Source organism: Miniopterus schreibersii (assembly GCF_964146895.1).
Source record: "Miniopterus schreibersii genome assembly, chromosome: 8".
NCBI lineage: Eukaryota > Metazoa > Chordata > Mammalia > Chiroptera > Miniopteridae > Miniopterus > Miniopterus schreibersii.
In genome coordinates this window covers 29,397,307-29,409,435 of record NC_138109.1, presented here as the reverse complement: position 1 = coordinate 29,409,435, position 12,129 = coordinate 29,397,307, and the positions used below count along the sequence as shown (strand labels likewise).

Genomic DNA, 12,129 nt, shown 5'->3' with positions numbered 1-12,129 from the left:
AACAGGCATACATAAGATCCATGGAAACAATACATCTTCAGAAACAGAAAGTAGCAGTCATATACCAGAGGTAGATATTGTGAACTGTATGTTGAAACATACTCCTTGGACACAGGTCAGGCCAAGGTCCATGCTGGTCCTGTTTGAAGGATATTCATAAAGACATACAACCTTAAATATACACATCAGGAGTGGTGTTTTTAACTTAAGAAGAAATTTTAAAAGTAAAAGATTTTTTATTTCACAAATATCAACCTCTTCTGGAACAGAGAAAAAGTCCTCTTTTAGTCGATAAATATTTGACTTGTAAAGAACAGAATAAAACATACTATGTCAGAAGTTTGACAGTCACAAAAAAAGAAGAGAAGCCATCTCAGACATACTAATGGAAGTCTGATCAGGAAAGATTCTGTTGAAAAAGTAGCAAACATTCAACATTTTGATTTACACATCTATTATTCAAGAGAAGACTTCAACAAAGACCCCAGTCCTTTTGCTATCACATCTAAACCCCTGGCTTTGTTGCCTTTTGGCAGAAATAAGAGAGAATGTGACTTAATCCTACCCATCTATCCTGTCTAGAAATTCATGTTTTTAGATAAAACTCATTCTGGAAGTTGTGAGGAATAATCCAGTTAAAACAGACGGTTCTTGTTGGGTCAGATCATGGAAAAATAGGATCGGAGGTTTAGACTTATCCTGGAATGCAGAAGCCATGAAGTCAGATCACTCATGGGTTGGAGGACGTTCCAAGTCCCCAGTGGATGCCTGACTGCAGGCAGTACCGAGCCCTACACACACTGTTTTTTCCTTTACATACATACCTATGATAATGTTTATTTTATAAATTAGGCAAAGTAAGGGATTAACAGTAATAATAATAAAATAGAACAGTTATAACAATATAATGTAATGTTATGTGAACATGGTCACTTGTTTCAGCAGATTCCTTGCTGAAGTCTTCGTATAGGCTCAGTGCTTTCTGGGGCAACACGTGGCCATTAATCAGAACACGTTTTCTGTTCATGTCTTCCGCCCACAAATGCAGTGTCTTTTCCATTTTAACTAAGCACTTGTCACACACTGTGGCTGTAACTTTTACAGTTTGAGGTGTGACAGAAAAACTAGCATGTATTTATTTGTTCTTCATAATTTCACAGACAGAAGATTTATTCTTACTATAGATCTTAGCAGCCTCAGCATACGATTTTTTTCCTTTCCTTGTTAAGTCAAGACTTTCACTTTTTCACTTTAAGGAAGCACTTTCTGGCTCCTCTTTGGTATATCCAAATTGCCAGCATCGCAGGCTCGCTTGAACACACGACCTGTGATACTGCCGTCTGATAAGCAGATGGCTACTAAGTGACTAATGGGTTGGTAGCACATACAGTTTAGATACGCTGGACACAGGGATGATTCATGTCCTGAGTGGAATGGAGTGGGATGGCGTGAGATTTCATCATGCCGCTCAGAATGGTATGCAGTTTAAACTCATGCATTGTTTTTTTCTGGAATTTTCTACTTTATATTTTTGGACTGCTGTTGCCTGAGGGTAAGTGAAACCATGGAAATTCTGAAAAGTTTCATCTGGATTATATTATTTCTCAATACCCTCATAGGAAAAAAACCTAGATGTTAGCTGAAAGAGTTTGAGCCTAATTTTCATGTAGAAGAGTGATCTAATGGCTTCGGATGGAGGGTTTTTGATTCCATAGTCCAGTTTATTTGCATTCTAGGAGGCAGTATAATGGAAATCAAGTTAGACCTGGATTTAAATTCCAGCTCTGCCACTTCATAATTTGTATCTTTGGGCAAGTTATGTAATTTTCCTGAGTTTCGATACCTTTGATATGGTCATTGAAGGCTTAAATGATATCCATATAAAAAGAAAAAAAAGCACCTCAGTCCTAGATACCTTGCAGGTACTCAACAAATATTGGTGCTGTCCATCTTTTTCTGTGTTTACGTGTGGGCTAGTGGGAGCGTTGATGAGGAAAAGAAGTGCACCGCCTCTCCGTGTCCTGGGAACGTGTTGTCTGGCACTGACAAGAGTGACACATCTCTTCAAATGCTTGCTTGGTCCAGAATCAGTAACTTATAATAAGATGTGATGTTTGTTGCCTCTGTTTTTATATAACCTGACCTTTAAAAAAATACTATACAAAGACTCTTATAAGAGATGTCTGTGTGTTGAACATATATATATAACGTCACCAAACAGCGTCTTAAACTTTGATGGGGAGAACCGTGAAGGCAATTTCCGCCCTGTGAGATCCTTCATCTAAATGGGTGTCGGTGCTCTGCCTGAATATTTTAGTGATTGTGAGCTTACTCCCTCTTAAGATAGCCGTTCTGTTTTTAGAATGCTTCATTAATTAGAAAGTTTTTCCTTATTTTGTCCTTTATTATGTCTCCTAATAATTTTACCCTTCGATCCATTCTGTTCAGAGTTTCATAGAATAACTAAGCCTAATTCCATGTGTGTGCAGGATCCTCTCTTGGTCATCTTTCTGACTTCAGAGTCTAGAATAGTAACTACCCAGCTCAAAATATGGGTTTTGTTTAATGAATAATTTATGCTCAGATTTTTAAAAAGGTACCTTTGTATGTTTTTTCGTATATAAGGTTTTAAAATTTTGTCAACATTTTTTATTACAATGTTTTAAAAAATTAATTTTTCAACTGTATTGACAAAATTAAACAAGGAATATTGATTTATGTTTATGTTTGATATCATTTATTATATAATCTAGGAATAAATAACTTTTCCCAGGGATAGAATTTTTAAATTTAATATTACTTATATCTGTTTTATTTATTCTTGCAATATAATATATTTCTTAAAATTGAAAACATTACATATTTTTATATCTTACACTTTTTTGTAGTCTCTTTTGTGTTCATTATATCCAATTACATTCTCTGTGATATTAATAGAATAAGTGCTTTACTTTATTGATTTATCAAACTGGACAAAAATAAGTAACATCTAGCTATATGCTATTTAAGAAAAAAGATCTAAAACCTAATAATAAGGAAAGGTTGAAAATAAAAGGACAAATATATACCATCCAAGCACTAACTAAAAGAAAGCCATTGTAGCTGTATGAATTGTAAACCAAAAATAAGGGGGGGGGGGCATTAATAGAACTAAACGAAGTTACTTCATCATGATAAAAGGTTTCATTTCACCTAGAAGTTTTAATAACTCTAAGTATATATTCACATCTTCTGTTTTTTTAAATTTGCTTTATTATATAGTTTACCTTTTTAACTGAATGTTCTCTTCCCAATTTCATGCTATCAGCAAATTTTTTAAATTATTTTCTTCTACTTTCAGCTGATTTCTTACATAAACTGAATTCCTTTTTAACACTGATCTTTAATAACAGTCTATGTGCTTACTAATTCCTTTTGTTGGTGGTTTTTTTCTATTTTTGTTCTAGTTTGACTAAGTAATAAGGGTATTGGCCAGTAGGTGAGAAAGATATTTGATACTAAATTATATAAATACCATACATTAAGACCATAATTACTGTAAATGATATAGTTTACAAACCTATCTCTTTAATATACTCTTGAATGTGTCTGTTAGAACATAGAAGGATGAATGCCCACGTATTTTGATTCCACATAACAATGTGTAAGGTATTACTACACATCTTACTACATATCTTAATATACAGTAACCATTCCCTTTCACTCACTGATTCAAGAAACATCTGGGAATCCAGTCTTTGATAAGCAGTATTAGCAAAAATATAATAAAACTATATTAGTATTATTGAACACAATAATAAATTCTGACTTACCCCCTTTTTTTTTTCCTAAGACATCCAAACATTTAAATCAGTTTCTTATAGTGGGGGAAGAGGAGAGCATTTCCCCAGGAAACATAAGTGTCATTTTAATTATAAAGTGAATTAATGAAAATCTTTATATTTTTCAGGATGAGAGAGACCCAGAGAAAGAAGACGAACTGGAAATGAAAAGAGGTCTTTTATACAGAGACTACGCCTATGACAGTGACCCCGAGTATAGGTATGAACTTCTTTAATCCTGTGTATAGATATCTTTCTCATAACTGATACAAAAATAAACTGCTTCTTAATCTGCTGGATTTGTGGGACATTTAGACTCAAATTAGCATTAATTAATTATTGTATATTTAAAATATTTAACTATAAAATTTTATTAAGATATTTTAATGTTTGCATTAAAAAATATTTTAGTGAAAACAAATATAGTCAATTAATGGTGATGCTTTCATCTTACTTAAGGTTTTTAGTCTGTTTGGCTTCCCTGCAACTCCACATATCCAGGGCTTATTTCAGGCTTTATTATATATCCATGCTAACTGACCTATGGCTTCACTGCCTTTGAGTATGAAATTAATTAGGAAGAAATCTCTTATCAAGGAGGTATTAAGTGACCTTTGACTTCCAATACTTTGGGATTTGGGAGCTGGACTGGGGAAAGAATCTACTACCCATGCAGACTTCCTTCTCAATTTCATATTGCCTCTCTTTTACAAAATTTTAGACATTCGCTGTGGTCGCCTTGCCAATTCCCAGGGCCCTGGAATGGTCTTTCCTCCTTTTAGCACCTTCTATGTATATCAGATTTCTTTGGTACTTGTGGCATCACTATTGTATTCAAGCATTAGTCCTAAATAAAGACCAGGCTTGAGGTGATGCTTCATATAGATGGGAGCTGGCCACAAAAAGAGAGAGAAGTAAGGACAAAAATAATTTGAAGTTCATGTTTAGAATATGAGTTAGCCTTTTATGACTATTGCCCAAAATTTTAGTCATGTTGTTCTTTTGTGGAATTAGCTATTGATATAAACTGTTTACTATTTGCTTATGCATATTTTCCAGGTTACCAACAGTAGGAGTATGCTCAATAAAAATGCTTTAATTGTGAAATTATAATAGAATCTCAAACTGAGTAATTTAAATTTTGGCTATATACTTTTAAATAACACAGGATTGAGTATAGTTTTCATCTCTTTTCCATTGGTCACTATCTGATTAATTTGATGACTTTACTAAGATGTAATAAATAGCCAAAAAACTATCTTTAATATTATCAAATGTAAGAAAAAATGTAAATAATACATAGACTTAAAATCTCTTGAATAAGAATAAGCCTTCATTTTTAAGTGAGAAAATGTTGCTTAATTCTAGTTTGAATTCATTGAATCTTGTGTAATAAAGTCCTTTTAAATTAAGATTTAGTTATTTTTAAAGATCTTTGTCCAGAAGGTGTATTGATACACTGAAATTTTGGGTTGCTGCATATTTATGTGACTTTTTCAGTGTTGTAAAAATTGTAGCTTAGGGGTCTAGAAAAGTTTCTGATGATTAGAAAAAGGAAGTGTTATGTTCATCTTTACATTTTAAATGTGTATTCCTCTTTATATAATATAACAATAGTGGAAAATCAGAATTGGCTCTGTGTTCACAGTTCACTCGTCAGAGAGCCAATGCTTCCATGTCTGGAGGTGAATATTGTTTTTAGGGTTCTGACACTCTGTTCGCACCTACCTGTCCAAGGGCGAGACTGGAACCCATCCTGTGTTCACACCTCTGTTTCGCAATTCAGACTTCCAGGCTGAACCAGTTCTTCCCAGAGAACCACAGTGCTGTTTACTAAATTTAAAAAGCTTGCAATTTTAAATAGAAATAAACTCCCTGCCAAATTTTTCAAGATCTAAAAGCACTAGAATGTCTATTTTTGCCATTTTAGCACTTGTTAACAGACGGGTTCTATAAACAAGAAAGCTAAAACACTTTCCGAGTTTTATTTATTCATTGCAAGCTATTGAGGTGGTATTTTAAGGCAGCTTTGAGACATGAACAAAAGTGTTGTCTAATGAAACCAAAGCAGTAGCAAAGCTGTGCCTGATAACATTAAGTGTAATAATTTATGATGGGGATTAGGGATTTGGTTCACAACCTTGGAAAAACCTACATAATGATTTTTAAAGTTACCTTTCTGAGAGTTTGGTAATGGTGTGTTAGATATTCAAGTTTCTCTTGAGTAGGTTTATTGTAGAACTAGTCTGGTAACTAAACAAAATACAGAGTTCAGACCAGGACATTATTATCTGGCCATTAGAATGCAGTAAAGTTGATGATTGTGGACAACAGGAAGATAGGGACACACCTGTGTTTTGTAAAATACTAGCATATGATGACTTGCTGCAGAACAACAAATAAACAAAAGTCAATCAAATAGACACAACACTAGTGTGAGGGAACAGAGGCAGCCGCGGGGACTCAGGCTGGTAGAATGTTTGCAGAGAGACAAAGAACATGCAGAAATTTGTGTGTGTGACTTCTTTATCACATGACTCAAATCCCCCCCTCCACAAAAACTGTTTGGAGTGACAGCAGGAGTTAGGCATGGTGAGAGATGGTATGAAATAAATTCTAGTCAGTTGGCAAGACTATTTCTTGAGCAAAGCTAATGAAAGAAATGTGGTAACTACATCAAAGCTGTAGCAGTGAGACTTGGCTAAGGCCATTTGAAAAACTTCAAAGATTATACTGACATTATTAGAAATTGTTTTAATCGCCTCTGTGAAACTGAATGGACAAGATAAAAGTAATGAGAATCATGTTTTAAAATACCTTTGTTATCCCAGAAACCCTGTCATTTTCAGAATTTTCCAGGGTGAAAGAGGTGGTACCAAGTGTGAGAAAGTTTGACAGGATGTCGTAAATAATGCGAGGAAGTATGAGGTAGAATCCCATTTTAGCAAAGCCATCAGGAAGTTGAGAGACCTAGTGACCTGGGTCATGGAAGTGAATTTTTAAAAATTTAATATACAATGTATTAAGTGGAACAAAGGAATATTTTAAGGTTTGCTTATCCTAAATAATAATAAATAAAAATGAATAACCACTTACCATCAGCTTAAGAAACAGAACATAACCCATATCCATAAAGCTCCCTTATGCCCCTAAGCAATTGCGTCTCTTTCTGTAGAGTTAATGGCTATTGTGACTTTTCTCTCGATTGTTTTTTTCCTTATACGACACACATATCTATAATTAGTAAATTATATAATTTTTCTTGTTTTAAACCTTATATATATGTAACTATAATTGTACTGTTTGAAGTTTGCCTTTTCCCCTCAATTGATTTTTTTAGATTCATCCATGTTTATAGTTACAGATTATTAATTTCCCTGCCGTATACTATACCATTGTATGCAGATCACCCAAGGTCCCCAGCCTGTGAAGTACTGAATGAAAGTCAGTGCCAGGTCTGGCGACCTTAGAGGCTACGCGCTCTCACTCCTGGCCACAGTACACCACCTCTGCTCTGCTTTACCGCATTTCACCCCCTCTCTCCTCTGCATTCCGTTTGAACTCCATCTCGCACACACAATTTTCATTTTATTGTTTTGTAATTGTTTTCATGCAAATAGCGTCACTCTTTGAAGGCACAGGCCTTGTCATCTTTTATTTCTCATAGCCCGGAGTGCACACCCCTGTGAAGCACTCCATCCGTGTTTGACTGATGTAGAGCTGCCTCTCTAGCTTCACCGTGTAACCTTGTGCACCCTTTTTTATAGCTCACTGCAGCGGCCACATGGCGCTCTCCACTTGGATGATGGTGAATACTGGTCCAACAGGGCAGCCTCTTATAAAGGGAAATCCCACCGACCCATCTTTGAGAACAGCATGGACAAGATATACAGGAACTTATACAAAAAGGCCTGTAGTTCTGTTTCTCACACACAGGAAAGCTTCTGAGACCGTCCACGATAAACTGTGTGAGAGTCCGTGTCAACTTCTCAATGAAAACGTTTCATGTGATCAATATCTGCATTCCTTTTTTTTAAACATGTGGCTTTCATTTGAGTACAGTAGTTAGACCTGAATAAGCTTATTACTTCAAATGGTAAATTATCATAGGCAAGCCTTTTTTTTAATCACAGTAAAGAGTGCTGTGTTCTAAAAGTGAAAGCTCTGGGCACAGTTGTACGTCCAGTGTGACTATGAGAAGGATACTGTCCTGTGTATCTCATGTCTCCTCCTAAAAACCCAAGAATAGAGTCTCTAAAAATGCTCTGCCTTAATCACCTTGTAATTCCCTTTGTATATGCTTAACTGGTTATCTTGTCTGAGTAAGATTTAATTAATATTAACTCCCTTTTCTACTGTGTAGAAATGAATTTCTTGAGAGTTGAAACCCTGTTTTAACTGGTATTTTCTACTTTTCCCTCCTTTGAAAAGGCTGTTTATACTTCTTAGCTCATAAGAAATTACTTTCTTTTTAAAGTTTAACCATTCACTCCCTCTTCTCTAAAAGAATAGTCTAAGTTGCCTAAAATGCACAGCAGTTATCTAGAATAGCAGAGGCCGTGTATGACCCAAAACGTAAATAAGTTATTTTTAAAGATATAATTCTTTGCCTGATTTTTTTCCAGGGCTATATCTTTTGATGCAAACAGAATCAGAAAATAGCCTTTCTTAGTAAGCATGTTGAGGCCCCCAAAAAGGGGGGATTATATTGTAATTTAATCTATTTAAAGTTTTCATAGGTACCAAATGGCCCAAGAAAGTAGTATCCTTACTTTAAAGGACACTTGGGACCAAAAAGGGAGTAAAATATTATAGCAGAATTCTTCGCAGTAGGCACTGGGAAATCTGTTGGTTGATAAAATGAGTTTCTTCCCCAACCCCCAAACACATACCTGTGAAACCAGTGACACTTGGAAGACATGAAGAAATCGGTCACCTCACATTCACCAGAGTGAATGGAAGGAAAGCAGAGAATAGGTAAACTTGCCTTACAAGCTTGGAGTCGACTCAAGGTAATGCTTTCTCATTGACTCCGTCTTTCGTTAATTCTACAGCTATGATTTAAAAAGAAAAAAATTGACTTGAACCTCATTTAAATGAAATTAACTTGTAAAAGTGGGTGAGTTATTTTTGTATTAGGAGAAAATATTATAATACTTTCAATCTAACCCTAGGACTTTATAACTTCCTGTTAAGAATGTTGTAGTATGACCGCCTGTGACATATCAAAAAATGCATCAGAGATAGGAGCCAGGAGTCCTTGGCTCTGGTCCCATCTCTGCCATTTTGTAGCTGAGTCTCTTTAAGTCCTTAGTTTCCACCAGCTATCAAATGAAGAGACTGTAATAGGTCAGTATTTACCAAACCATGTTCTTTGGACCACTATTTTAGGAGACGGTTGTGGAAATGTAAATACAAGTATTTCATTGGTCATATTAGTTTAGGGGAAAATCTGTGCACTATATTTACCCTCCCCCCAACTTATGGAGTCATAAGTGGGATGACAGGAGTGAAAGGGGAGGCTGTTCATGCTGAATGAACACTTGCAAACCAGGGCTGTCCTGTTGAAGCTAGGACATAGGTCATCATAGTCATAGTGAACACTAGCATATTAGAGGTGCGAAGAAATCCTGGCACGAACCTGTTTTGCTCTAGCATCTAGTAGAGAGTCTGGCACTTGTTGGTACTCACTCAATATTTATTGAAGTAACCCAGGATTTCCTAAACAAAAGCAGGCATGTGACAGTATTAGTTGTTATGGCCATCTCATTCTGTCTTCCCCACCTTCCCACACTCCCTCTCAGATGTCATCCTCAGGTGCACGTGGACACCAGCTGGGGAAATGCTGGACTAGCCACCTCTGGTGGCAGGCTGTATAATGATGTTTTATACAATAAGCTTTTGATGGTCAACATTGAATAATGCTTTTGAAAAATCATATCCTCAGTAAAACTTAGGTATTTATGGTTTTTGGTTTTTTGTGGAAACAAATGAAAAACTTCTCCATTTCAAGGTTGCTGCTTGTTGAAAAGAACAAATATGAATTTCAAAGAAAATGTTTTGCTATCATAGAAAATCTCTCAAGTGAATAAGTACCACAAAAATGACTTATTGTACCTATGTCTTCCATTGGCTATGACAAGGGCCACAAAAAATGGGTTTCAAAGGGGATCCTCAGAAGTGTTCTGAGAGCCATGTCCTGTGGATTAAATCTGACATCTCTGAAGGCCGGGGTGCAAATCCTTAGATACGTAGCATCTTTGCTAAGTGTCCGATTACTTCTGTTTCCCTGGGGGGAGGAGTGGTCTTTATTGCTATCCCCAGTTACTACTGTGGATCCTTCCATTGTATTATCTTTAAAGGGCACAAGCCTTTAAGTATTAATGGTTGTCTTTTCTCATTGATAGAAGCAGAAAGGTGCTGTTGTTTATTCTCTTAGCCTTTTTTCTGTATTTTTGAGTCTTACAGTAGTTATTGGACTTAATATGAAAGATAAATGTGCCTTCTTTCCTTTAATGTATTTTTACCTTTAAGTAAAAAAATGGGAATTTTATAAAGGAAAGTGTTAATTCAACTAAGAAAAAATGAATTGTTAGAATGAGTCCTCCTTGGTCCTGCTACTGTTTATATAACCTTGTTAAGTCATTTATCCTTCCTGGAGCTCAGTTTTAGTTTCTTAACTAGAAGTTGATGAAGGGGTTAATTTAGAATGATCTTTAAATGTTCCAACATTCCTATAATTGTATAACTGATATATGGGGAAGATTAGGAAGCTCTAGGAAGCAGGATTGTGTTGAAGCTCTGCTTGCAAGTTTTTGTGAGGAGACATATTCAAAAAAGTGCATTTTGCTTATTTCTATGACTCACCTCCACAAAAGTACTGCACGTGAGTTAGTGAGATAAGTCAGGGTTCCTGAACTCCAAGGGCTTACCTTGACTATTCAGGGAGGGTCAGGCAAATAAACAGGTGTAGCATAATATCTTGGATTTCCTCATCCTCACTCTCTTATTCTGTGTAGGCTCTTCTACACAAATATAGATTTCTTCATTTTTTTGTATCATTTTTGTAGCCCCAGCACCACAGTCTGGGCATATCTTTATTATAGCACTTAACAAAAACTGGATTATCAATGACTTTCTTATGTGTCTTTTTCTCTCGTTCTAGGTTTTCCTCTGCAACTGTGGCACACAGTAGATATACAGTGTTTGTTGAATAACTACTTGAAAGAAAAAATAAATGAAGGGCCACTTAAAGCAATATAAAACCTAGCTCTATCTGGATATAAGAACAAGATGCCCCACCCTGGCCACGTGGCTCAGTTGGTTGCAGTATCAGCCTATACACCAAAAGGTTGCAGGTTCAGTTTTCCCTAAGGGCACATACCTAGATTGTGGGTTTCATCCCTAGTCGGGGCTCATAGGGGAGGCAACCCATTGATGTTTCTCTCTAACATCAATGTTTCTCTCTCTCCCTTCCTCTGTCTCTAAAATTAATAAAAACATATACTCAGGTGAGGATTATTTAAAAAAAAGAAATAAGATGCCCTGACAAGACTGTTGCTGTCGGCTAGTTTATGAATACTTGTAACCAAAGAGATGAAAATGAGAAAGATAAGAGAAAAATCTTAATAGTACCTTGGCCCTCAGGTTCCTCAGTTGAGAGAGCTGGTGTTTCTGTAGTGAAATCTATTTTTTAAAAAGAGTTCTCATAAGAAAAAAGAAGTCAATATGACAACCTGCCTTTTTGTTTGTTACTTGGCTAACCCACTAAGATACAAAGCATTCAGGTGACCAGGGCGAGCTCCTTTGCAGCTGCTGCAGAGGGTGATAAGTACAGGGTTAGGCAATGGACCAAGAAAGCAATTGCCTGCAATTGTTCCCAGCACCTTATATGCCAATGGAGTCTAAATCCCTTCTATGAAATGCAAATTTCTTGGCTCCCAAGATGAGCCTTAAACATTTTTTCCTCAGTGTCTTATCTGGTCACTCACAAAGCAGTGCATTTCTGAGGATTGAATTCTCTGTCTTCTAGCATTCAGATGTAACCAACCTGCTTAATCTAGAAACTATGTCTCTTTTGATTAAGTAAGAATTAGTATGATAAATAAAGTATTTATCTGAATATTTAAGCAAAACTGTCTCAATGAAATGCAGTCTTTTTTCATTTTTACTAATATCTTAATCTTAGCAGGTTGCATTCCAGCTATGAAAATTCACATAAATGAGCCTGATGGAAGAGAATGTATTCTGCTCTGACTTGTGTAGTATATAAATGTGTGCAGGTTTATTGAGGGGGCATGTTTTTTCT

At 35.8% G+C, this 12,129-nt stretch overlaps 1 protein-coding gene across 4 annotated transcripts in view; it reads left to right on the top strand.

The window, feature by feature from the left end:
- SPATA6 (spermatogenesis associated 6) overlaps window positions 1-9,784 on the top strand; it is a 63,602-nt gene extending 53,818 nt beyond the window's left edge. For 3 of the 4 annotated variants that reach the window (XM_081145621.1, XM_081145623.1, XM_081145624.1), the window contains 2 exons: window positions 3,950-4,041; window positions 7,589-8,884. In XM_081145621.1, the coding sequence (XP_081001747.1) occupies window positions 3,950-4,041; window positions 7,589-7,769 (273 nt within the window). In that variant the 3' untranslated portion in view covers window positions 7,770-8,884. Of the gene's footprint in view, window positions 1-3,949; window positions 4,042-7,588 lie in introns of all 4 variants that reach the window. The other variant, XM_081145622.1, reaches the window with a different exon arrangement.
- Window positions 9,785-12,129: the final 2,345 nt, after the last annotated feature.